The sequence below is a fragment of the Chroicocephalus ridibundus genome, chromosome 20 (assembly GCF_963924245.1).
Source record: "Chroicocephalus ridibundus chromosome 20, bChrRid1.1, whole genome shotgun sequence".
NCBI lineage: Eukaryota > Metazoa > Chordata > Aves > Charadriiformes > Laridae > Chroicocephalus > Chroicocephalus ridibundus.
The window spans coordinates 2842017-2866824 of NC_086303.1; the positions used below are offsets into that span (position 1 = coordinate 2842017).

Here is a 24808-nt window from a genome sequence, read left to right on the forward strand (position 1 = left end):
GTCTTCCCCTCCCCTGCTGCACGGGGATGGTTTGCTCAGTAAATAGGTATTTTATTAGAAAAAATAGTTTTCTGGGTCGAGGGGGAAGCGAAACCACGGTGGGGTGGTGGAGGGAGCCCAGCTGCTGCGCTAATTGGGTCCTTCTTCGTTATCTATCTATCGGTGGGTGTGCTGGGGCTGGAGGGGCATCCCTGTGCTGCTGCCTGGCTCAAGGGACCCAGGTTTGGGGTGATGCTGGATGGGATTTGGGGTGATGCTGGATGGGATTTGGGGTGATGCTGGATGGGATTTAGGATGATGCTCATCAGGGTTTGGGGTGGAGCTGGCCTGGATTTTGGGCCCCCATCTCCCCCTCTCTTCCTCTCTCCCCATCGTGCATTTAGATCCGTTGTTTTTTTTTTTTTAGCTTGACCTTTGCATTTTAAAGAAACTCGCTCCCGTGTTGCAATCCGACGCTTTTAGGGCTGCTGTGGTGCCCTGGAAGCGAAAGCGCTCTGTGCTAAGTGGGTCTTAAAAAATCCAAAAAACAAAACCCCAGAGCAGTCAGCTCTTATTTTTCCATCCTGTTAATTTTCGTCCTGACTTTCAGCAACAGTCAATAAAAAAGTTGGACAGAAGATAGCCTTTTTTTTTTTCTTTTTTTCTTTTTTTTTTTTTTTTTTTTTTTAAGCTGACGGTAAGATGCTAAATGCTGTTTTATGGAAAGAGCGAGTCAAAGCATCTTCCCGTGGCTGCGGGGAGCAGAGGAGCTGCCACGGGGTGTTGGGGGGGGGTTGTCCGTGGTCTTATCCCCCCTTTCTGACCACGGTGGAGCGTGGCCTGGGGCTTAAAACCACCGTTTTAGGGGAGGGAGTTTAGGGGAGGAAGGGAAACCACTCAGTTCTCCCTGCTTCTTAAATTCTGTTGTAGAATAAAGCAGCTGTGGGCTTTTATTTTATGTATTGTTTTATTTTTAATATTTTTTTTCTTTCTTCTTACTAGCTATTCGAGTAAAATCCCCACTGTGTCTGTGGGTGGGCACCTCCACGGACCACCCCCCCTCCCCGGACCTTCAAACCTTCTCCAGCCATCGCATGGTGACGAGGTGAGACCCCTCCAAACCCTTCCCCAGCCTTTCTCTTGCCTCCCCCCCCGCCCCTCCTCCTCCTCCTCCTCCCTTTCCCTTCCCGCGAGCCTCCGGGAGGGATCTGCGACGTGAAGTTTCCATTTGGAGCTGGCAAATTCCTGGTATGCCGATTTCTAGGAAACGTGGTGTGCTTGGTGAAACCCTAGCATGTGCGATACCTGTCTGTCCTCAGCCCGGGGTCGGACATCTGCATCCCATTCTCCGCTCGGAATTTTTTCTCCTATTTTCTCCGGGCTGGAAGATAACAACAGCTGTGCGGAGAGGGGATCGTAAAAAAAAAAAAAAAAAAACCCAAAAAAAACCCCAAACAAACAAAAAAAATGGCTTGTTTTCATGGCGGTGGATTTCTGTGCAGCCTGTGCTGGTGGTGTTCTCCATCCTCCCGGAGAAGAGGTTTTTTTTTTGGTGGCAAAGATCATCGTTAGAAAAGGCTTGTGCAAAGGGGAAAAGGGCTTCGAGTTGCTGCTGTTGCTGGTTTTCCATAGGCGCGTGTCTGGCATCGCTTGCAGACAGCCTGAAAAAGACTGGATAATGAAGGTGGGGAAGACACCAGCCACTGCCCAGCTTGGAAAAATAATTAAAAAAAGCCTTTTATTGGACCTGCTTTTAAAAAAAATAGACAAAAAAAAGCGCCGAATGTATTTTTTCTGAAGCAGCAGCTGAATTAATGATTCTGTGGGAGCGCTAAAACGGGGGATAAAGCCGTAGCGCTGCCCGTACGGGGTGTGCAGGGGGGTGCTCTACCGGTGCCCGTTGCCGGCGGCTTTAATTGCTCGTGGGCATCAATCACAGCGACGATCTAGAGGAGGGAAATGGTATTTGCAGCAGCGTGCAGGGCAGCATTTGGGCAGATTTCAAGCATTTGGGCAGATTTGGGAACTTGCAAGAGGGGAAAGGTGCAGCACTCGGTGCTTTTTGAGCAATTCAAGGAGTTTATATTCATTTATTTTGGAGCTGAGAGCAGGCGAGCGCCGTGGGTCGGGATGTGCCGGTCCGAGTGAAGCACCTTGTGCACATCTAGGAGTCCCCCCAACTGGCAAATCACCTTGTTTGCTCAGCTAGAAGCCCTTTAATATATTTCATATTAATTAACGCTGAAATACTTGCGCTTGGAGGAGAGATTGTGTCCAGATGTCGAAACCTCTGGATTTTAAAGCTTGTTTGTTATAGCTCTTAAATTACAGATTGAACGGCTACGCGGAGTTTTCAGACCATCCCATAGAGCTGATTAAAAGCAACCGAGTGGAAACCCCAAACCCTTTCCGAGGGATAACGTGGTGAGGGTGGCAGCTCCGGGTCCCTGTGGCCACAATGGTGTCACGGACTAGACCCCGGCGTTGGGCTCCCAGCTGGAGCAGAGGCATTTTGGCAGGGGGTGTGCGTGTGGGTGTGTGTGTTACAGGGTCCTGCGAGGGACTTTTCTTCAGGATGCGGAGAATCAGGCTGTGAAAAGTGCCCCAAACTGCGCAAAAGTGCCCCAAAACATGCAAAACCCACCCCGTCGCCCATTCCTAGGGTGTGTTCTGGAGTTCTTTAATCACCTTCCCGTCGCTTCCGTTCTCCATGGATGGAAATCCCTTCACTCTGGGTGGCCTTTCATTGATGCCCTTCGATGGGGATGGAGGAGGACCCCCCCCTTATCCCAGGGTGGGTTTAACCCTTCCCCACCCACCTCCTCCTCCCCTGTCCGTATTTACAGCCCAGGGAAGTGAAGCAGTGCGGGAGGAGGATGGTTTAGCCCGGCTTTGTTTCCAGGCTGACAGTGTTAAGCTCATGGATAACAGCAACGGGAGAGCGGGGTGTCAGAAACTCCCAGGGGCTTTTGTATGGCGTAATTAATTAAACCCCCTCCCCGTATCCGGAGCCCCCGTGGTCCCGCAACGAGGAGATTCAGGCTCTGACACCTCCAGCAAGCTCTCGGTGACAGCCCCCATCTCCCTGGTATTTAAATCTCCGGGCATCTCGGATATTATTATTAATAATTCCCCCCCCAACTGTTTGTTTTGAATGAATTGGGATTTTGAACCCCAGCCAGCCTCCTGTGGCCACTCCGAAGGGAAGATAAGCGGGAGCGCTGCGATGTTATTCTCTAACCTAGTTGGAGCCGTTTTCGCTGGCCGGAGGAGTCTCAAGCTCTTTCATAACGTGGACCACATCTTAATAGCCCGTCTTGTGGGCTCCATCCCTCCCACTGCTGCTGACGCAGAGCATCTTCCCCTCCCGCTCGCCTTGGCCAGCTTCCCTGGATGACTCCACTAATTGCTTACGTAGAAAAAATAATGAGAAGGATGCGTATGATATATTTTTAGATGTCTCTTGGTGGGATTTAGCAACCGGCGAGCTGGAGCCAGCACCTCCCTATCCGTCCCCAGCGGTGGCTGCTTGGTGGACCTCGGGAGGTTCTGCCTCAGGAGGAGGCACTTCTTTTGCAAGCGGTTTCCCTGTTATTTGGGCTTCTCCTGGTCCTTAATAAACGGATTTTGGATGCCGTGTCCCTGGTGATGCACGGGATCTGTGCTGGGAAGCCCTGAGCCGAGGCATGATGCTGGTGGCACGCCTGTGCCATGATGGGCACCGTCACCTTGCTCATCTCCAGGAGGATGGCCATGGTGGTGGCAGGGCAGTGTGGGTCATGGTGGCTTGGAGACCATCTCAGCACCCAAAGTAACCATCGGCAGGTTTTCCCCTGTCTAAATACCCCCGAGATGACAAGTCTCGCCACCAAAGTTGCTTTTTTTAGTGTTTGGGTTTTTTTTTTTTTAAGGTGTTCCCATCGGAAACCTCAGTGGAGCAGGAGAATGGGAGCAGACGCAAAATCTCCTGCAATAATACCCTGAGGATTCTGCTAATTGAGCATTGCAGCAAGTAGTTCCCTTATTTTTCTCTTTGCTTCTTCCATGGCAGGGTTCTTTGTGTCTCGGTGGTTTCCTGTGCCGGGGGGGGGGCGGACGGGACGGGACGGGACGGGCTGGGCTTCAGCTCTTCCCCTTCCACCCGGGTGTGAGGAGCCCAATTCTTGCAGCACGACTTATCTGCCCTCGGAGCTGAAAACATCCTTTCTTTGCTCTTTTTGAATCCCCCGAATGAGTGATTTCTCCTGCTGGTTAACATCAGCTTCCACACCAGAGGCTGTGGGAAAAGTTTCGCAATTAGAGTGACTTTAATAGATCTGGTTTATGTCTTAAAAACCCCATCGCTTTCTAATTCTCCCTCACATGTTTCCTTGATTACGTGTCGCGCAGCAGTGCGGCTACCAAAATAGCCTTACGGTCTGAAGGAAATCATCAGGAAATATGTTCTTTAAACCGTAGGCAGTTCTCTTTTCACCAGGCACCATTGGAAAAAGTCTGCGTTTGACCAAAAACGGGGCTTTTTTGGCACCTCGGTGACGTTGGGAGTGTGGTGCTCCACCAGTGTGCCCAAAAAAACCCCCAATTTCTTTTGAGTTTTACTGTGAATTTTTTCTTTAGCCACCCAAATGGTTGGGATTCTCTTGGTGTTGGGGTTGCTTTAGTTTTTGGAGAAGGTGTTTGCTGCGTGTTCAGGTCTCTCCGTGCGGGGTGGTGCTTTGCTTGCCCGAGGCTTGGAGCCCGCTCTCGCGTTTTGGGGTGTTCTCGGTGGGCAGGAGAAAGCGAGGTTTGCCTGGGGTCGAGCTGCTGCTTTCCGAATAATAGAATCTCCGACAAATAACTAATTCCTTGCGGGAAATAATCTTAAACTGTATAAAATAACGCGCGCATTTGCCTTTTGAGTACTTCTAGCGTATTTCTAGCACCTGTGCCCCGTGGGTGCCCACCTCGACGTGAGGCAGAAGGGATGGGTGAAGGTCAGTGGCCATCAGCCCTTTGTTTTTCGCCCACGAGTGCTTTCATCTCTCCTGGCTTCGCCACTGCCCTCGATGCTGCTGACGTAGGTTTAACTGCGGCTGGAACCATGCAGCTGCTCACTCGCTCACCCACCCCTTTTGGGATGGGGGAGAGAATCAGAAGCGTAAAAATGAGGAAAAATGCGTGGGTTGAGGTTAAGATGGTTTAAGAGGTAGAGCAAAAGCCGCACACGCAAGCAAAGCAAGGAATTTGTTCCCTGCCCGCCGTCGGCAGGCGGGCGTTCAGGGCCCCATCACTCAGGAGGACAAATGCCGTATCTCCAGAATTCCCCCTTTCCTCCTTCTTCTCCCAGCTTCATACACTGAGCATGACGTTCTGTGGCATGGGACATCCCTCTGGGCAGTTGGGGTCAGCTGTCCCGGCTGTGTCCCTTCCCAACTCCTTGTCCCCCCGCCGAGCCTGCTCGCTGGTGGGGTGGTATGAGGAGCAGGAAAGGCCTTGAAAGCTCAGCAACAACCAAACCCAACAGTGTGTTATCCCGAAATTTCTCATTTCAAATCCAAAACACAGCACCACACCCGCTGCTGGTAAAACAGTGAACTCCATCCCAGCGGAACCCGGGAGGGCACTTTCACGCTGGTCCCGCGTCAAAGCGGGTGCTGGGCAGAGCATCATGGCAGAAGATGCGAGAGGTTTGGGTGCTGCACCCCGAGATGGGCTTCCACGTCTTGCCTGGTGTCAGGAGTCGGTCGCCTGGCGCCTGCGTTACCTCCTGGTGCTTTTTTTGGGTAAATCTCTTGCTGGGGCCGCCTCCCGCGGCAATGCCAGGGGTGCAGCAGTGACCTAGAGAGGCTGGAGATGAAGGCCGGGGACCTCCGGGAGCATCCCCGTCGCTGTGGCCGGACGAAGCCGTGGGGCTGTCCCCGGTCCCCGGGCGGTGGGGATGGCCGGTGTCACACATCGGGGTTTCCGGCGCCCTGTGGTTCGGCAGCGCCGGGGTGGCCCTTGGGAAGGGATTTTCCATGTGAGATGTTCTCGAAGCTTCCTGCCCCCAGCAGGGAGCCACTTATTTTCCTCTTAACCCTTTCCTCTTCCCCCCTGCCTGACTCCTGGGGCACTGACGGGGTGCGTGCTGTGTCTCCCCAGGGCTGGGTCTTATGCACGGAGACCATGACCACTGATGAGGCCACCAAGAGCGAAGGGGAGGTGCAGGCGGCAGCTCTGGCCGAGCGCGGGGAGGACATCACGCCGGCTCGAGACCGAGGGGTCCTGAAGGTGAGTGGGGGGCTGCCAGGAGGGTCCTGCCTTGCCTTCTGCACCATGGGGTGCATGGTCACGTCGGGGGGCTGCATCCCCAGCCTTTGGGGTCAGGTAGTACTTCCAGGGCTGTAGGAGTGATTTTTTTTGTTGCTGCTGTTGTATTTGAAAGGCAAAGGAGGTGAGCATCGCTTGGAATAAAGAAGGATGGAGCGGCATTTCAGAGTGACGGATTCAGGCTGCTCAGTGGATTTCGCTGCTATTGTGTTTCCTAATCAGATTATTAGCTGTAAATCCACAAAGCATTTTTGTGTGTGACTCACAGACATTAGAAAGAGCACATTACTGAGGTCATCCCGTCTGCTTCCGGCTTCCGCAACCCCTTTTTCATATTCAGGGCCGTTTCTGGAGAGTTCTGCTCCCCAGCCCTTGCTCTTCTCCAGTTGAATAGGACCTTTCCTCTAAGAATAGCATCCTCCCCTGCTCCATCCTCAGCTCGAGAACTGCTTGTTCCAGGCTGGAGCATTCAAAAAAACAACAACAAAAAAAAAAAGAAGTGTTGACAAGAGGCGAGTAGTGAAATGACACACCCCTGCGAGTAAAATGTGTAGGGACGGAAAGCGAGAGTAATTGCCTTCGCTTCAGGTTTCCAACGGTGGTGTTTATCCCGACACCTCCGCAAAGGTCCCCGCTCCCAGCCCTGTCCCGCTCCCTCGCCCTGCCTCCCGTTGGGGGTTTATTTTTAGGGGTTGATGGAGGGATAAATCGAATAACTCCCCCTCGAGCCTTCCTTTGGTTTAGAGCAGTTCTGGGGCATATATGCATGCGTGTATATATTTATATATATGTGCATATAGATATATTTTTATGTATTTGTGTGTATACATATGCATGTATAAAAATACATATGTGTGTGTATCTCTATATATCATAGAATCGTAGAATGGTTCGGTTGGAAGGGACCTTAAAGATCATCTAGTTCCATATATCTCTATATTTATATAGACATAAGGAATATATATTCTATGTATCTATACTCTGTATATCTCTATATCTATCTCCATATGCATCCTTAGCTGTCCCATGGCCTCCCTTCTCACAGCTGATTTCTCTCTCTCTCAGATCATTAAACGACCCGGCAGCGAAGATGAGACCCCCATGATCGGGGACAAGGTTTACGTCCACTACAAAGGCAAATTGGCCAACGGTAAAAAATTCGACTCCAGCCGTGATCGGAACGAGCCCTTCGTCTTCAGCCTGGGCAAGGGTGAGCTGGGCCACGGGGTCTGGTCGTGGGGGTGCTCCCGGGGGTCTGTGGTGCTCCTGGGACCCTGCTGTAGGACAGACGGAGGGTGTCAACCCTAGGGGTTTTGTTTTTTTTTTTTTTTTTTGGGTGCCATCCTCTCAGCACCCAGGTTGGGGTTTTTCCTGCCGCTTGCTCCCTTCCTGCCTGACGTCCGCCTCTCTCCTAGGTCAGGTCATCAAGGCATGGGACATCGGGGTGGCTACCATGAAGAAGGGGGAGATCTGCTACTTGCTCTGCAAACCCGAGTACGCGTACGGCTCTGCTGGCAGTGCCCCCAAAATCCCCTCCAACGCCACCCTCTTCTTCGAGGCAAGTCGTGCCGGTGCGGTGGATGAGCTAGTTCGCTCCCTTTCTGCCTTGCCAGCCAGCTCAGAAATAAATAAATAAATAACTAAAGCAAACCCAACCAACAAAAAAAAAAAAAAAAAGCTTGGATTCCTGAAACGTGTCCCTCTGCTCCAGAAACCGCTGCCAGGGTTTTCTCAGAAATGTGTGTCTGAGCTGGGAGGCTGGGACTGAAAACTCCGGCTGGGGAGAGTCCCGGTGCCAGGGGCGGAGAAGGGGGGCGGGAAGCGGGCAGATTCCCAGTTTAAAAATGTACACGGGAAGGAGAAGGCGGCTGGGAAATGCCTCCGGGTGCTAAAATCCGATTAGTGCCGGCGGGGCTGGTAGGAAAGCCAAGGTTTTGGCGGGGTGCACTGGCCGGGCAGGGCTCGTCGGGACAAGGTGGTGGGGCAGGAGGAGAGGGATGGGTTTGTCCTAAATTAAGGCTTAGTCCTTCCAAGTCCAGCGGGGACGGAGCTGTGGGTCGGAGCCGGTCAGAATAAAGGGGAAGCTCCTGCCCTCGCTGGTCCCGGGCGGCTTTCACAGCATCATCCAGCCCCGGCTGTGTTGTACCCTTACAGGCTTCATAAACTTGTTTGGGGTTTTTTTTTTTTTTGTGTGTGTGTGGTTTTTTTGGGTTTTTTTTTTTTTACTGTTACTTTGTGTTACGCTTCAGGTACTGGATGTGTCCCAATTTCTAATAAATCGGGTGTATTATGCTGTGGCTTGGAGCTGGCTTTTTTGGGCAACTTTTGCTCGTCAGCTGAATGGAGAATTAGCTGGCTTGGCTCTCCAGCCGGAGGATGAACTGCTGCTCTGTGGCTTCGCTGTTGTTTTTCTCCCCTCCTTCCCCCCTCCCTCAGCTCTGCCCACCTTTTCTTTATTATTTTTAATTTTTTTTTATTATTTTTGGTCAGGTCGAGCTGCTTGACTTCAAAGGCGAAGACTTGTTTGAGGATGGAGGGATAATCCGGAGGATCAAGAGGAAGGGAGAAGGTTACTCCAACCCTAACGAAGGTGCTACGGTGGAAAGTGAGTGTGGGTCCCTCCGTGGGGTGGGGGGACGGGGACTGGAGGGGTGACCCTGCCCTGGACTCCCCCCTCGCAAGGAGGCACTGTGTAGGTTGTAGGCGGCTGTGCATCGCGGTGGGATGCAGGTACATCCATCGGGAGGTGGGAAGGGATGGAGAGGGGCTGGGAGAGCAGCGGGGGATATGCTGCTCCTTGGCACAGACACCGCCCCCCCCGGCGGTGGCTCTGCCAGAGGTGCTGGCCAGGAGGGTGGACTGGGAAACCTCCAGCCAACGATGGAGCCACCGGTCGAATACAACCTGCGCTCTGTTTAGTTTGTCGCGTTGGCAAATGCATCCTTGCGAGCCCCGGTGCTGCTCGGTGGGGAGGACGTTGCGGGCGGAGTGATTAACTTCACTCCTAAGAGAGAAGTAGTGAAATATTTATTAACGTAAACCAGTGATTTAACAAAGTTAGCAGTGAATGCGACAGTGTTTCACTAGATTTGATGCCAGGGTACACTTGATTATTTTCTGCGTCGAGGCCGGGGTCAGACAAGCTCTCAGGGAGACCCCTCCGTTGAGTCAGGAGGCTCAGAAAGGACCCCCCGGCTTTTAAACTCCTTCTCAGAGAGGGGTCGGGATGCGGCTGGATCCAGTCCTAGTCCCAGAACTTGGTCAACGGTTTATGTCTAAAGGATTATATATGCGCAATCAATCCTTTGTCTCACTCAGCGAAGATTTCGACGTTGAGCGTGCTGTCAGTCGCTCACCGAGAATCTGCGCGGCGGGGGATTTCTCGGCCTCGAGGAGCAGAACCCTAAGCGAGTGTCCCTGCTCACGGGGAGATGCTGGTGCGCAGCCGCTGCCGGGCAGGAGAGCTCCAAGGGCTCCTGGGCTATTTAGAGAATAAGATAATTGACTTACAGTCATATCCGCATGGGAACAGAATATCCAGGTCCCCGCTCCAGTGTTTTGACTGTGTTGCCAGCCGTCCCCCAAAGTCCGGGTGCAACTCGTCACACCTCCCACTGATGGTTATGGCTTGAGCAGGAGCCGGGGGGGGAAGGGGGGAGAGCACATCGCCACAGAAGGAGGATGGAGGGAGCAAACCCTCAGCGGGGTTTCGGGGCTCTGCCGTCTCCTCTGACCCTTTGGCATCCATGGCGGCGTCCAAACTGGCTGCCAAACCCCAGCCTGGCCTTGCCCTGCCTCGAAAGCGTGGGCAGCCGGGACGTCCTCCCTCGATGGCATCCCTTGCCAAGCGTTTTGGGCACCAGCGCAGGCAGTCGGCAGCTTCGTGAGCCTCCTTGTTCCAACATTGATTCTCGTTTTAGTGGGTTTTATCACATTTGCTGCAGAACTTCTTTTCCTTCCCCTGCAGCCAGAGGGCTGCTGCTGATGGGGGTTGGCGGGGGGGGGGGGGGCACAGCAATTAATGCGGAGGGTTTGCTGAGGCCGGGCTGGTCTCAGCCGATGCCGGAGGATGAGGAGCTCGGGTCCCATTGGGCTTGTCACATTTCTGGAGCAGACATTTCATGGGGCTGGATGGGGGAAGCCAGGCTCATTTCGTATTTTATTTTTTTTTTTCCCCTTCCCAAGAACCCTTCGGCCACAGACACGGAGCTCGCTCCGCACGGGAGGCATTTACTTTCCTCTCTCCCTTACAGAGCTCCCGTACGCAAAGGTTACGCTCCCTTTAGCGGAGGAGAAATTGGATCTGAGCTGTGACAGCTCATAAAGCTCGCCGCCTCGAACGGCTGGTTCTTCTAACGAGGCCTTTTTTTTTTTTTTATTATTATTATTTTTAAAGGAAAAATGAGTTTTTGACTCAGACTTGACTGTCTGCCTCTCCTGCGGTGAGCATCGTAGCTGGGGACCAGCTGCGAGCCGAGCTTCAAGCCGGCTCCGCTACCCTAAAGATTAAACGTAAAAGACTAAACGTAAAAGACTAAATATAACTGAAATCAGCACAGATCCAGCGTTCCGCTTTATTTTGACGAGGTCTGAGGGCGTTACAGCCAGCGCCGTGCCCGATGCAGGGGACAGGGACAGCTCTGTGTTTGTTCCTTTTGCAGCTCAAGGGTTTTTGGGTGCTTTAATGACTCGGGAGGGGGCTGAGGTGGGGAGGAGGGGGGGCTGTGCCGATCCCCCTGGCAGCCCCCCCGGCCTGCCAGCCGCTCCTGCCGCATGGAATGCCTTTGGACCTATGCATCCCTACGCATCCTGGGGCCGGAGACCCTTAAATACATCCCCGTGAGAGGGGATGGGGAAGAGCAGGCACCAGGCACCCTGGCAGCCTCACAGCCAGGATTTTGGGTGCAAATAGGCTTTTTTTAAAAAAAAAAAACCAAAAAAAACCCAAAAAACAAAACAGTGCTTTTAGGGCGGGCACTGTGCTGGGGATGGAGCAACCTTGGGGACGGCTTGGTGGCCTTGGGGATGGCACAACAGCCTTGGGGACGGCTTGGTGGCCTTGGGGATGGCACAACAGCCTTGGGGACAACACAACAGCCTTGGGGACAGCATGGCAGCCCACCCCGGCAGCAGGGCCGTGACCCAGGGGAGCAGCGAGGGGTTTCTCTCAGCCCCGTGTTTGGGAGGTGCATCGGCGCTGGAATTAGGCTGGAAGAAACCACGCTTCCAGGGGCGAGCATCTCCAAGGCTGGAATTTTGAACGCATTTTCTAATAAGTTTAAAGTTTTACAGACCCTTAATTCGCAGGTCCGGTCCCTAAAACACGGGCTGCAGTCGAAATCTGGCATTCCAGCTTTTGTTACAACCTTTCTCCCCCACTCCACCCGCCGCCCGCCCCAGCTCCCTCCTCCTCCTCCTCCTCCTCCTCCGTTTTTAATCTGAGTACAAATTGCTGTCAGCACATCAAGTTCGTGTGCCAGCCGCACTCGGTACACTCTGTTCTCAGCTCTTCAAAAACAAAATCGCTGCAGGCACCGAGAGAACAATAAGTCAGGGCTGCAACCGGAGTGATGTTCCTTCGGTGCCTTTTTTTTTTTTTTCTTTTTTTTTTTTTTTTCCACCCCCCCCCCCGGTAATCCAAGAGCGACTGCAGCCAGCTGACCTGCTCCTGGAAACCCAAGCAGAGATTTTCTACCTCTCCCCTCCTTTGCTGGCTGTATTTTATGGGCGATTAAAATAGAGCGAAGCTGTCCTCGAAGGGATGGAGCGCAGCATCTTCCTGTGCGTCCTGTTTTAAAGTGGGATCTTCTTTTCTGTTTTTTAAAGTGGGATCTTCCCCCAGCATCCCACTGGGGATGAGGGACCTGGGAGAGCTGCTTTTGGGGTCAGGGATTCCGGATCCACACTCACTGGGAAGGCGCAGGGGGATGGCGTGGGGCTGGGGGGTTGCTGGGTTACCTGTATTTTAGGCTGAATTTTCCGTGTTCCTGTGCTTAAGAATATCACAGAATGGTTTGGGTTGGAAGGGACCTTAAAGCCCAGCCAGTGGCACCCCCTGCCCTGGGCAGGGACACCTCCCACCAGCCCAGGTTGCTCCAAGCCCCGTCCAACCTGGCCTTGAACCCCTCCAGGGATGGGGCAGCCACAGCTTCTCTGGGCAACCTGGGCCAGGGGCTTACCACCCTCACAGCAAACAATTTCTTCCTCAGATCCCATCTCAATCTCCCCCCTTTCAGTTTCAAATCATTACCTCGTGTCCTATCATTACACTCCCTGATCCCGAGTCCCTCCCCAGCTTTCCTGGAGCCCCTTTAGGGACTGGCAGGGGCTGGAAGGTCTCCCCGGAGCCTTCTCTTCTCCAGGCTGAACCCCCCCAGCTCTCTCAGCCTGTCCCACAGCAGAGGGGCTCCAGCCCTCCCAGCAGCTCCGGGGCCTCCTCCGGCCCCGCTCCAACAGCTCCGTGTCCTTCTGCTGTTGGTGCCCCAGCGCTGGAGGCAGCGCTGCAGGGGGGTCTCCGCAGAATGGAGCAGAGGGGCAGAATCCCCCCCTCGCCCTGCTGCCCACGCTGCTGGGGATGCAGCCCAGGCTGCGGGGGGTTTCTGGGCTGCCAGCGCACGTTGCCGGGGTGTGTGGAGCTTCTCCTCCACCAACACCCCCAAGTCCTTCTCCTCAGGGCTGCTCTCCATCCCTTCATCCCCCAGCCTGGGTTTGTGCCTGGGATTGCCCCGACCCACGTGCAGGACCCTGCGCTTGGCCTGGGTGAACCTCAGGAGGTTTGCAAGCGCCCACTGCCTCAGCCTGCCCAGGTCCCTCTGGATGGCATCCCTTCCCTCCAGCGTGTCGACCGCTCCAGACAGCTTGGTGTCACCGGCAAACTGGCTGAGGGTGCACTCAAAAATAGCCGGCTTGGTTTTGGGTAGTGCAAAAGCAGAGGACAGCCCTGGGGGAGCTGGATTTGCCTTTTGTCCTCGTCCTGAGCTGGGTGGGCACACACCAGCCTGGGTTTCGTGGTCGTTGCACACCAGAGATGGATGCAGATGTGTCCCGGGGTGCATGTGAGCACCCCCCTCCCCGCTCTGTCACCCGTGAGTCCCAGCGTGGCACCAGTGGCAGGGGCGGGGGGACAAGGCAGAGCTCAGAGCCCTGTCCCCGCGCTGCGGAGAGGAGCCCCCTCGGGCTGTGTGACAGTGGGGTCTAACTCCCGAGGGCTGGACCTGCCGTGGGAACGGGGGAACTGGGAACTCCCTCAATCCCTGCGTCTCATCCCGGCGACTTTCCGTGTGTCCCGGGGCAGGGAAGTGTCCGCGGGGCAGAGATGGGCAGGTTTCCTTCAGCCCAGGAGCCTGGACCCCCTTGGCTGTGCCTTGCACTCGCTTCCCACCACCCGGGACAAGATGGTCAATGCCCTGCCGGAGCTTAAATCACATCCCACGGCTCCGTGTGGTGCTGGGGGGTCTCTGAGAGCAGCCCCCGGCCCCAAGGGTTGTTTTCCTTTCAAGCATCCCTCTTCTCCCCCCTTCATCACCAGCGATGTCTCCTCTCTCTGCTCTGCAGTGAGCGAAGGTAAAGCTCACGGCCTTCCAGGCTGCACAGTTGCGGTGCCTACTGTCAATTTTTCCTCTTAAAATTAGCTTTTTTTGTTTGTTTCTGCTTTTTATTTTAACGGTGCGTAGGAGTTCCTTATGAAATGGCTTTTACTTTATACCTACCCGCATGCGTTGTGCCTTGTACCCTGCGAGCAGAGTGCGAAGAACATAAAACTGTCCCCAAAGCCCTGGGAACATCTTCAAGTTCAAATAAATAAAGAATAATCTGGCTGTGGAAACCCAGCCAGGAGTACCAGGTGGTGAATGTGCCAGGTACCCGGTGTCCGCTCCGGCTGCGCTTCTGCCAGCGTCTGGGGCTGGCGCAGTTTATTGGTTGAAGATTAAAAAAAAAAAAAAAAAGTTAAATAAATAATACCCAAATGTTTATCTTGTACTTGGAGTCCTTAGAGGCAGGAGAACATGGCCTTGTTTTGGAGGCGGGAGGCAGGGCGGTATAGCGCTGTATAGGAGGTTTGTAATCGCCGTGATAAACTCGGCGTGGCGGCGTGCCAGCAGCAATATCCAGTTCCAGTAAGGCTTGACTCGTGCCGTTGAGTGCGAGGGGAACATATTAGTCACGATGTTTATCTGTTGTCTGGTCCTTGCTTAGACGAGATATGCCTGTCTTGCTTTCCAGCAACGCTTCCGAGCCCTCCCCGGCCCTCCCTGCTCACCAGGGGCTCCTTGGCTGCCCCCAGCCCCGTGTCTTCCCCCATCTAGCGCTGGAGGCTTTGCTGGATTTTGGGAGATGTGCTCGATAAGGTGCTTCACGAGATGCTTTGTTCGGAGCCCACCTTGCCTTGATTGGGCTGTTGGGTGGCTCCGGGTGCGATCCCGCCCCATTCCCTCTCCCCCCCCCTGCAGTTCACCTGGAGGGATTCTGCGGCGGCACCAGGTTCGACTGCAAAGATGTGAAGTTCGTGGTGGGCGAAGGGGAGGACCACGACATCCCCATCGGCATCGACAAAGCCCTGGAGAAGATGCAGAGGGGGGAACACTGCATCCTCTACCTCGGGCCACGGTAAGGAGCATCCCCCCGGCCATACCCTTGAGTTTTAAGCTTCCAGCATCAGAAGTTGTTTTAGCACTGGTGGAAGATGATGATCCCAAAAACGGGACTCTCCAGGAGAGCCTTGGGATAGCAATGCCAGCAGGGATGGCAAGAGTGACCGGTGGCACATGCAGAATCATAGAATTGCTCGGGTTGGAAGTGACCTTAAAGATCATCTAGTTCCAACCCGGCAGGAATCTCAGGTTGCTTTAAAAATCAGGAAAAAGGGCTTTATCCGCATCCTGTGGCTGAAAGGGAAAGCGTCTCCCGGGGCTGGGTCCTTAGACTGGAGAGAAACCTGTATAAAAAGATGGATTTGATGCAGCCGGAAAGGGTGATTCCCAATATATGATGCATTGTATTAATTAACATTATAAATAAAATTATATATAGTATATATAACCTTATATATAACATTAACAGTATATAACGCACGTCAGATATCTTTGCTTATGGGGATTAACATCACCCCGGCCCCAAAACGTTAGAAAGCTGCGGGCAGGGAGCTGGGTGTGAAACCAAAATTAACAAGTCGTCTGTGTTTTGGGCCAAACGCTGCCGAAATGAAGATTTTGCCCCTCTAGCACCCCCCCCTCCCCCGCTTCCTCCTCTGACAGCCTCTTGCTGCCCTTTCAGGTACGGCTTTGGGGAGGCGGGGAAGCCGAAATACGGCATCCAGGCGAACGCGGAGCTGGTGTACGAAGTTACGCTGAAAAGCTTTGAAAAGGTGAGGGCAGGAGCGCGCTGGTCCCTCCCCGGGTTACGGGGACATCAGTCCCTTCGCAGCGTCCACCCTTTGTCCCTGGCGCGGCTGCAGCCCGGCCCCTGCTGACGTGGGGACGTCACCAAGGATCTCTGTGTTCTTAATGTGTTCTTTTCTCTTGGTTTGTTTTATTTTTCTGGCCTGGGTCCAAGGCCGGTTCTCTTATTTGTTCTTAGCCTTGTTCCTTTTGTACTTTCTTTTTTTTCCCTTTTATTTATTTTTTCCTTTTCTTTTTTTCCCCCCTTTTTCCCCTTTTATTTTTTCCCCCCTTTTTTCCCTTTTATTTTTTTCCCTTTCTTTTTTATTTTTATTTTATTTTTATTTTTTATTTTTATTTTTTCCTTTTTATTTCCCCCACTTTTTCCCCCTTTTTTTCCCCTTTTTTCCCCTTTTTTTTTTCCTCTGGGCTGCACAGATAAAAGTTGGTGTCCGGCCAGCTGGCCCTGAGGAGCTCAGTGGGCACGCCGAGCTGGCCGTGCCCACGGTGATGCTGGAGTCGGGATGCAGGAGATGCCCGTGGGATGGGGCAGATACTGCTGTGCCACATCCCCAGCTGGGTCCCCTCCCCACCCCGTCACCCTGGTCAGAGCGGGACCGAGCCCCACCACATCCCCTCTCTGCTGGGGGATGGCTCTCCCTGCCTCCTCTCCCCTCTTTGGGGTTCCTTTTCCGTTGGGTTTTTCCATCCTCCTGGGTGGACAAGGCACCTTGCTCAGGGTGAAGTCCCAAACGTGGAGGGGGAGGTTTCTCTGTTGTAAAGGGCTTTCCCTGTGCCCCGGGTCTGTGCCCCGAGTGTGCTCTGGGTGTTTGCCCTTGCCCAGCCCCTCAAATTAAAAAAAACTGCTGGATCCAGGCTGGAGAGGTGGGTCTCTGAGAACCTCCTGAGGTTCAACCAGGCCAAGCGCAAGGTCCTGCTCGTGGGTCGGGGCAATCCCAAGCACAAACCCCGGCTGGGTGGAGAATGGCTGGAGAGCAGCCCTGAGGAGAAGGACTTGGGGGTGTTGGTGGAGGAGAAGCTCCACACGCCCCGGCAACGTGCGCTGGCAGCCCAGAAACCCCCCGCAGCCTGGGCTGCATCCCCAGAGAAGCTGTGGCTGCCCCATCCCTGGAGGGGTTCAAGGCCAGGTTGGACGGGGCTTGGAGCAACCTGGGCTGGTGGGAGGTGTCCCTGCCCAGGGCAGGGGGGTGGAATGGAATGATCTTTTAAGTTCCCTTCCAACTCTAACCACTCCATGATTCTATGATCCACCCTCGTTAAGGAGCCACCCTAGGAAGCCCTGTGGTCCTGCCGGTGCGGTGGGCTGCCGTGCTCCGCTGGGATTGCTCCGAGCATTTCTTTGCAGGCCAAGGAGTCGTGGGAGATGGACACCAAAGAGAAGCTGGAGCAGGCTGCCATCGTCAAGGAGAAAGGCACGATGTACTTCAAGGTTTGTAAACCTGGGGATAGCGGAGGCAGAGCGAGGGAGGTGGAAATAACTCCGGGGTGACTGTCGGGGACGTGGCTTGGCAGTCGTCAGTGTTGGAGACGCCGTGTGTCCCCCAGACAGCGCTGGGGAAGGCGAGTCCTGCCCTTCCTCTGCCTTTTTCTCACTCCCTGAGATACCTTCTCTCCCAGCATTGCCGGGCTCATGGGTGCTCCCTGCGGAGCGGGACGGCAGATCGGGCTCTTCCCAGGGGTGGATGATTGTGGCCAGGGCTGATGCTGAGGAGCTTTGGGGTTCCTCATCCCGGGCTGGGGCGTCCCTGTCCTCCTGTGTTCTGCCCGGAGGAGGAACGCGAGCTCTGCCTTGGCTTTTCACGGGAGCTGCACACCAGCTCCAGCCAAGCCCCTGGTGTGTTTGTAGGTATTTGTCATCCCCCTTTTGGTCATTTATTTATTTAACAGACCACATTAAACTCGTAACCTGTTTGCAGGATGTTTCGGGAGCAGACCGGGCGTTGTCGGCACGGGTTCCTCTAGCCTCTTCTTCTTTGCTCCATCCCAGGAAGGCAAATACCTGCAGGCAGTGATTCAGTATGGGAAGATCGTGTCCTGGCTGGAAATGGAGTACGGCTTGTCGGAGAAAGAGTCCAAAGCCTCCGACTCCTTCCTCCTGGCTGCCTTCCTCAACCTGGCCATGTGCTACCTGAAGCTGCGAGAGTACGCCAAAGCCGTCGAGTGCTGCGATAAGGTAGAGGTGCACGAGCCCGGGGGTTGGAGCATCTTCTCCTCTTGCATGTTTTCACTGGGAGTTTGGGGTTTGTTTTTAATTTCTTTTCGTATAAGAAGCCATTTCCAAGCGGCAGTGGGGTGGTGGCATCCATTCTGCACCTTGGAGTCTCTGCGGATGCTGCATGCTCGGAGACTGCGGGAGCAGAAGTGCTTTGGGGAGTTTAAAATCCACCTGGGTATGTGCTTACAAGAGCTTTTCTTCCAAAGCCAGATCCAGGTGGATGGATGCTGCGTGGACCAACAGCCTTAGGATGCTGTTTGGGTCTGCCCAGGCTGGATTGGGCACGGCGGAGGCGGTGTCTCCACGTCCGTTGAGGGCTGGGATGGGGCTTTGGCAGTCCCTGAAAGAGCCGGCAACCTTGTCTTTGTCAGGAGACTATTAATTCTGTTATAAAATCTTGCATAAGGGAAAGATAGTAAAGCTAGTTGCCTTAATTTAAAAGGTAATCGTCTCTGAGATTCATGCGTGGCTTTTGCTACAGGAAAATAACGTCATTGCTACAGCAGGGAGACAAAAGCATGTTTAATCCATCAGCTCCTTTGCCTCCGAGCTCCCCGTGCTCCTTCGGGCCCAGATTTAGTGTTTACACCCCGTTTCTTGTCCGTGGGTTTGTCTCCCACCGACTTGGCCACTCTCAGGGGGGTTTTGAGCAAGGAGAAATAACCAAACTGTATTAATGACGTTGACAACCGCTGATGGAGATGAGTCAATTTTTGTGGAGCAAGACGCGAGTGCTCTGGAGACTTGAAGCCACCTTGTCCTAATTTCGGCAGACTTAATGAGGCTTTGACCGTAGGGGGATCTTTTTGGGGAGCCCCAAGATCCACGGGGATCTGTGTTTTTCCAGGCTCTAGGACTGGACCAGGACAACGAGAAGGGCTTGTACCGGCGGGGTGAAGCCAGGCTATTGATGAACGAGTTCGAGCTGGCAAAATGTGACTTTCAAAGAGTGCTGGAAGTGAATCCACAGAACAAAGCGGCGAAATCCCAGATCTCCGTCTGCCAGAAGAAAACGAAGGAGCACAACGAGCGGGACCGGCGGATCTACGCCAACATGTTCACAAAGTTTGCGGAGAGGGATGCAAAGGTGCGTGTTACAACCCCTTTTTGGCCATCTAGCGGGTCGCGCTGAAGGATGCGCGGCAGGTTTGTGGCGAGAAGAGATGGGTTAAAACCAATTAAATTATAGATGAGGCTGAAGATGGAGGGACAGAGCCTGCTGCAGTGGGAAGAAGTGGTTTATTTCTTGGTCTGTCTTACGCAGAGGCTGCCGTCAAATGCTCAGCCATCAATAAAAGTATTTTGCAATGCGAGCTCCCGAGGGCTGATAAAGTGGTTGGCGTTCGTACTTAATTCTGCTGTTCCCAGCTAGTGACTGTTGATGACCTCCTGGTCACCAGTGAAACGAAATGTCATCCCATCTCTGGCAAGGCCAAGGGTATTTTGAGACATGATAGTATGGATTTCCTGAAGCTGGTAAGGCAATACCTGCTCCTCTGCTCGTACGGAGAGATCGCCGTCTCGTCCCAGGCTCTCGGCCAAAATTCCTCCGAACAAAACCCGGTGTACTGTAACGAGAGAGGACACAGCTTTGCAAGTGGTCTGTTGACGGTCATTTTTAGCGTAATCTCTTCTGAACCCGTGCCTGGAGGTTGAGGCTGTGGGAGAAGCGAGCGGTGGGGACCCTGGGGACAGCGTGCCAAGGTCACCGGCTTGGGGCAGGGAGCGGAGGTGCTGGCGACGTTGGCTCGTGCAGGTGGCTGTGATGGGGACAGTCACTGCTGGAGCAGGCAAAAGGCTCTGCCGTAGCTATCTTCTCCTGCACCCACGGCCAGGTGTACGGGCTGCACCCGTGGCTCGGTCCCATATCTCTGCTGGGATGCTGCTACCTTAGGGAATTATGGAATTGTCTGAGTTGGAAGGGACCTTTCAGATCATTGAGTCCAACCATCAGCTGCCCAAACCACCACTGACCCACGTCCCTCAGCACCGTCTGCCAGGCTTTTAGATACCTCCAGGGATGGCGACACCACCACTGCCCTGAGCAGCCTGTTCCAAAGTTTTATAACCCTTTTGGTGAAGAAATTTTTCCTAATATCCATCCTAAACTTCCCCTGGCGCAACTTGAGGCCGTTTCCTCTCATCCTGTTGCCTTTTCTTTGGGAGAAGAGACCAACCCCCCCTGGCTACACCCTCCATTCAGGGAGTTGCAGAGAGCGATGAGGTCTCTCCTCAGCCTCCTTTTCTCCGGCCTGAACACCCCCAGCTCCCTCAGCCGCTCCTCAGAAGTTCTCCAGCCCCTTCTCCTCGGGCTCCAGACCCCTCACCAGCTCCGTTGCCCTTCTCTGGACACGTTCCAGCCCTTCAAGGTCTTTCTTGTAGTGAGGGGCCCAAAACACAGCACTTGAGGTGGGCCCTCAGCAGTGCCCAGTACAGGGGGACAATCGCTGCCCCAGTCCTGCTGGCCACACTGTTCCTGGCACAGGCCAGGGTGCTGGTGGCTGCCTTGGCCACCTGGGCACGCTGCTGGCTCATACTCAGCCGGCTGTTGACCAACACCCCCAGGTCCTTTTCCACTGAGCATCTTCCCAGCCACTCTTCCCCAGCCTGTAGTGTTCATGGGGTTGGTGTGACCCAAGTGCAGGACCTGGCACTTGCCCTTGGTGAACCTCACACCATTGGCCTCGGCCCATCCATCCTCCTTGTCCCTGTCCCCTCTGTGTCCCTGTGCCCATCCCTCCAGGGATCCCTCAGTGCCCGGCTCCCGTTGAGGTGGGTCACGCCATTCCCAGGGGATCCCATACCTTCCCCAAAAATGGTAAGGTTCAACCTCCACCAGCTGCTGAGCCAAGAACACAGGAGCCTTTGGCGTGAGCTGCAGTGGTTGATAGGCAGGGGGGGTAAAGGGGGGGAATTTTGCCTGCCCTGCCAGGCTGGTACCCATCCCCAGCATCGCGGTCACCTGCCTGCTGCTTCCTTCTCTGTCATAGAATAGAGGTTTGGGCTGGAAGGGACCTTAAAGCCCAGCCAGTGGCACCCCCTGCCCTGGGCAGGGACACCTCCCACCAGCCCAGGTTGCTCCAAGCCCCGTCCAACCTGGCCTTGAACCCCTCCAGGGATGGGGCAGCCACAGCTTCTCTGGGCAACCTGGGCCAGGGGCTCACCGCCCTCACAGCAAAGAATTTCTTCCCCAGATCTCATCTAAATTTCCCCTATCTCAGTGTAAAACTGTCTCCCCTCGTCCCATGGCTCCCCTCCCTGCTCCAGAGTCCCCCCCCCAGCTTTCCTGGAGCCCCTTTAGGGACTGGCAGGGGCTGGAAGGTCTCCCCGGAGCCTTCTCTTCTCCAGGCTGAACCCCCCCAGCTCTCTCAGCCTGTCCCCACAGCAGAGGGGCTCCAGCCCTCCCAGCATCTCCGGGGCCTCCTCTGGCCCCGTTCCAACAGCTCCGTGTCCATCCCCCCTCATCCTATCGCTCCACTCCCTGATAATTACACTCGCTACGCTCCCTTTCCAACTCCGTGTGCTTTATTTGCTGTTTTCCAGGAAGCAGCTAGCAAAACCGGGGTCGAAAAAGCAGTGGAGAAAGCAGCTTGCGAAAAGGGACCCAAACCTCCCGGCGCTGAAGAGGAAGAGGCTGAAGGACACGTATGATGGAGGAGGAGGGGAAGGGAGAGCCTCCTGCCCTCGGCCCGCACAGAAAAAGGTTGCTGCCAGACCTCGGGACTCGCCAGTGTTTTTCTTGTAAAGCTTGTTACAGTCTGTGTGATCGTGGAAGCAAAAAGCGCCTCGCAAAGGGGGGAAAAAAAAACCCGAACCCCATCCCACCGCCCTGGGTGTGCTCCGGGGCGGAGCGGGAGCGGCGGGACGCCGTGGGACCACCGCACGTGGAACAAATAGCTTTTAAACGGAGAGAAAGACACAAAGAGAGGGGAAAAAAAAAAATAAAGAAAAATTGAAACTCTTGGCTCTTGGGAGGTTTCCGTAGACAGCTCGTCCCGGCTCCCTTGGCTTGGTGGCGGCTGTCGGCGCAGCATTCCCGGCTCCTCCGCGATGAGTTGGGATGTGGGAGATGCTCCGTGGTGGCTGCGGTGCTGCCTCCGGTTGTACCCGGCACCTGAGTGCGCCGGTGCCCACCCTGGGTGCCGCCGTGCCTCCGCCAGCCCCCGGCCCGGAGGGGACTGTCACCGGTGGCCCAGCACTGGTTCACCCATGGGTGCTTGCTGGGCTGGGATGGGAAATTGGTTTTCTCTCCCGGTGGCTTCTCGGTGGCCAAAGGGGTTGCGATGCGGAGCCAGGCGGGGGGGTGAGGACCCCCATCCCCTCCGCTGCAGCCCCCTTGGTGTGGGGACGTAATTTGCCTTTAAAGCACTGGTTTTTTGGGGGGGCGGGGTGGGGGAATTTTATCTTTTGAAGAAGCTGGTTTGTATTTCCTTGGAGGGCGAAAGCCTCCTGTCCAGCTCCGCTGCGCGCAGGCGCTCGGTCGGCAGCCTGCACCCCAGCCCTCCCCTCCCGGCTTTAAATGGGGGGGTTTATGGCTTATTTTGGGGTCCATATTGGGGGGCGGAAAAAAAGAGCGGGTTTGGCGTGCTGCGGTTGGGAAAGCGAGTGGCCGAGTCTGAGCTGGCGCCGCGGGTTTACAGCACCTCAGCGAGCGGTTTTCCTGCAACGCTGGCTGCCGCGGGGAGGGGGGACATCGTGTCCCCACACTGGGGCTGCTGCCACCACCTCGGCCATCGTCCCCCTCCCTCCTAAAGGGACGCCGTCGCTGCCGCGTGCTGACAGCTTTCCGGTTGTTATTTTTCCTGTCTGTTCTTTGTAATACCCCTGTTGGAGCTTGAAAATAAACGACAAAGAAAGAAAGAAAGAAAAAAAAAAAAAGAAAAAGAAAAAGTGCTTTTTCTCTGGATCTTGCTCAGCAGAGGGGGTGGCCGTGGGGAGATGCCCCCGCTCCAGCGAGGGCGTCGTTAAGGAATTATTGGTGTCCCCGAGGACGATGTTAAGGAATTATTGGTGTTCCCGAGGACGATGTTGCCCGTTTTTATGAGCATCGTCGTTCCCTGGAGAGCCGGGGAAGGGCCAGCATGTGGCCTTCGGAGATGCCTGGGATGAGGGATGCTACTTTGGGCTTTCAGGTGGTTTTCCAGCCTTGGGGGGGGGTGTGTGTGTTTATCCTGTTGCTTTTTTTTTTTTTTGCATGTGTATTTGGGTCCCTGAGGGGCACCTTGGGGGCGTTTGTGCCCCTTGGCTGAGGGTGCAGAGGGAGCAGAGCCGTGCCCAGGGGGACGGCGGCGCTGCCTGTCCCTCTCTCGCCTCCCCCCACTGCCGCAGTCTTGGGAGGGTGAACCAGATTGGGTTAAAATTCCTCCTCTCCAGTCCATCGGGTGGTACCTGGAGCATCATTTCTCAACCTCCTCCGGCTGTTCACCCAGGTCTCCGGTTTTACACCACCCCCGGGATGTCTCAAGGCCAGCAAAGCATCCCACTAGGTGCTGCGAGACCCAGGGGCTCTGCGAAGAATTGGCTTTTTTTTTTTTTATTTTTTAATGCAGGCAGGACCAAAAAAAAAAAAAAAAAATTCATTTGGGGGCAGCCCAAGCCCTATTTTCCATAGGAAACAACTCTCTAGAGAAAAAAAAAAACAACAACAAAACAAACAACCAGAAAACTTGTTGCACAGTTTCTGGGTTTCCCCCCTGTTTTTAAGTAGGTTTTTGGCTTATTTTGCTGCGGTGCTTTTCTTCCCTTTGGAAGAGAAATGGAGCTGGGGCAGGTGATGAGATGCGGTTTGGAGATGAAAAGGGAAAAGGGGAAAAGGGGAAAAGGGGAAAAGGGGAAAAGGGGAAAAGGGGAAAAGGGGAAAAGGGGAAAAGCGGGGGGGGGGCGGATTTTGTAGCGGAGGCACCGAAACCTTCGCAGCGCTGGCGGGTCCCGGGTGCGCGGTGTTCAAATGCCACCTAGTGGCACTGGGCGGGGGGGGGGGGGGAGAGGGGGGAATGGGGCGATGGGGGGGGGTTTGGGGTGTCTATGGTGGGCTGGGCAAGGCCGAGGGGCGGGGGGGTACTGGGGGCACCGGGCTCGTCCGGCTTTGCAAGCGGAGAGCATCCGCAGGCAGCCTTCGGATGGGAATATGAACAGCTAAATATTAAGTGCTGTTAACAACGAGGTGTTTGGGGGGGGGGGGGGGCAGTGATGTGAAACCTGTCACCCAAAGGGACCTGGGGACGTGGGACTGGGATCGGAGCAGAGCGGTGGTCCGTAGGGAAGCCCTTAGCATCACCCGGACCAGAGATGCCACCGTCCCCTGCACGGGCTCCCCACGCAAACCGGCCCAAACCCTGCTTTTCTATCACGGAGGTGACATTTTTGGGGTGCAAAAAGGCACATCCAGGGAGGGTGACCCTAAAGGAGGTCAGGCAGCATCTCTCTGCCCACCCCAGCCTGGAGCCAGCAGTCCTGCCCTGCCGGGGACCCCACGCAGCCTGGGGGGAGCCCTGCACCCGCAAAAGGCACCCGGGGTCCCATTGACGCCCTGTGCCCCCCGCAAGCTTCCATGGGGCCCCCTTTTCCTGGGATTACCACCCTGCCAGCTGCTCTCCCAGCGGGCCTGGCCGGCAGCCCCTGAAATCCTATTACAGAGTTTCAGGAGAAATAAAAAGTTAATCATCTCCTTCACCTGCTCCTCTTCTTCCTCCTCCTCCTCCTCCTCCTCCTCCTCCTCCTCCCACCCCAGGGGTATGTGGAGGCAGCCAAGCTGATGCTGCCCAGCCCCTGGGACCGTTGGCACTGCGGCTGAGCCCATGGATCGGGCCCCGGGCTGGTAGGGGCTGCAGCGCCGGCGGGGGGTCAGCGGCCGGTGCCGGGGCGGAGGGAAGGAGGTCAGGGCAGGGAAGAAGGAGCCATCCCGCTGGGAGCCATGCCGCTGCAGACG

The 24808-nt window shown here is 55.0% G+C and overlaps 1 protein-coding gene across 3 annotated transcripts in view; it reads left to right on the plus strand.

Annotated features, from left to right (window-relative positions):
* Window positions 1-21844, plus strand: part of FKBP5 (FKBP prolyl isomerase 5) — a 31892-nt gene extending 10048 nt beyond the window's left edge. For all 3 annotated transcript variants that reach the window (XM_063356697.1, XM_063356696.1, XM_063356695.1), the window contains exons 2-12: window positions 982-1084; window positions 6100-6228; window positions 7333-7477; window positions 7683-7825; window positions 8758-8872; window positions 14718-14874; window positions 15541-15631; window positions 17011-17094; window positions 17653-17838; window positions 18728-18967; window positions 21424-21844. In XM_063356697.1, coding sequence (XP_063212767.1) covers window positions 6124-6228; window positions 7333-7477; window positions 7683-7825; window positions 8758-8872; window positions 14718-14874; window positions 15541-15631; window positions 17011-17094; window positions 17653-17838; window positions 18728-18967; window positions 21424-21531 — 1374 coding nt within the window. In that variant the 5' untranslated portion in view covers window positions 982-1084; window positions 6100-6123 and the 3' untranslated portion in view covers window positions 21532-21844. The remainder of the gene's footprint in view (window positions 1-981; window positions 1085-6099; window positions 6229-7332; window positions 7478-7682; window positions 7826-8757; window positions 8873-14717; window positions 14875-15540; window positions 15632-17010; window positions 17095-17652; window positions 17839-18727; window positions 18968-21423) is intronic.
* Window positions 21845-24808: the final 2964 nt, after the last annotated feature.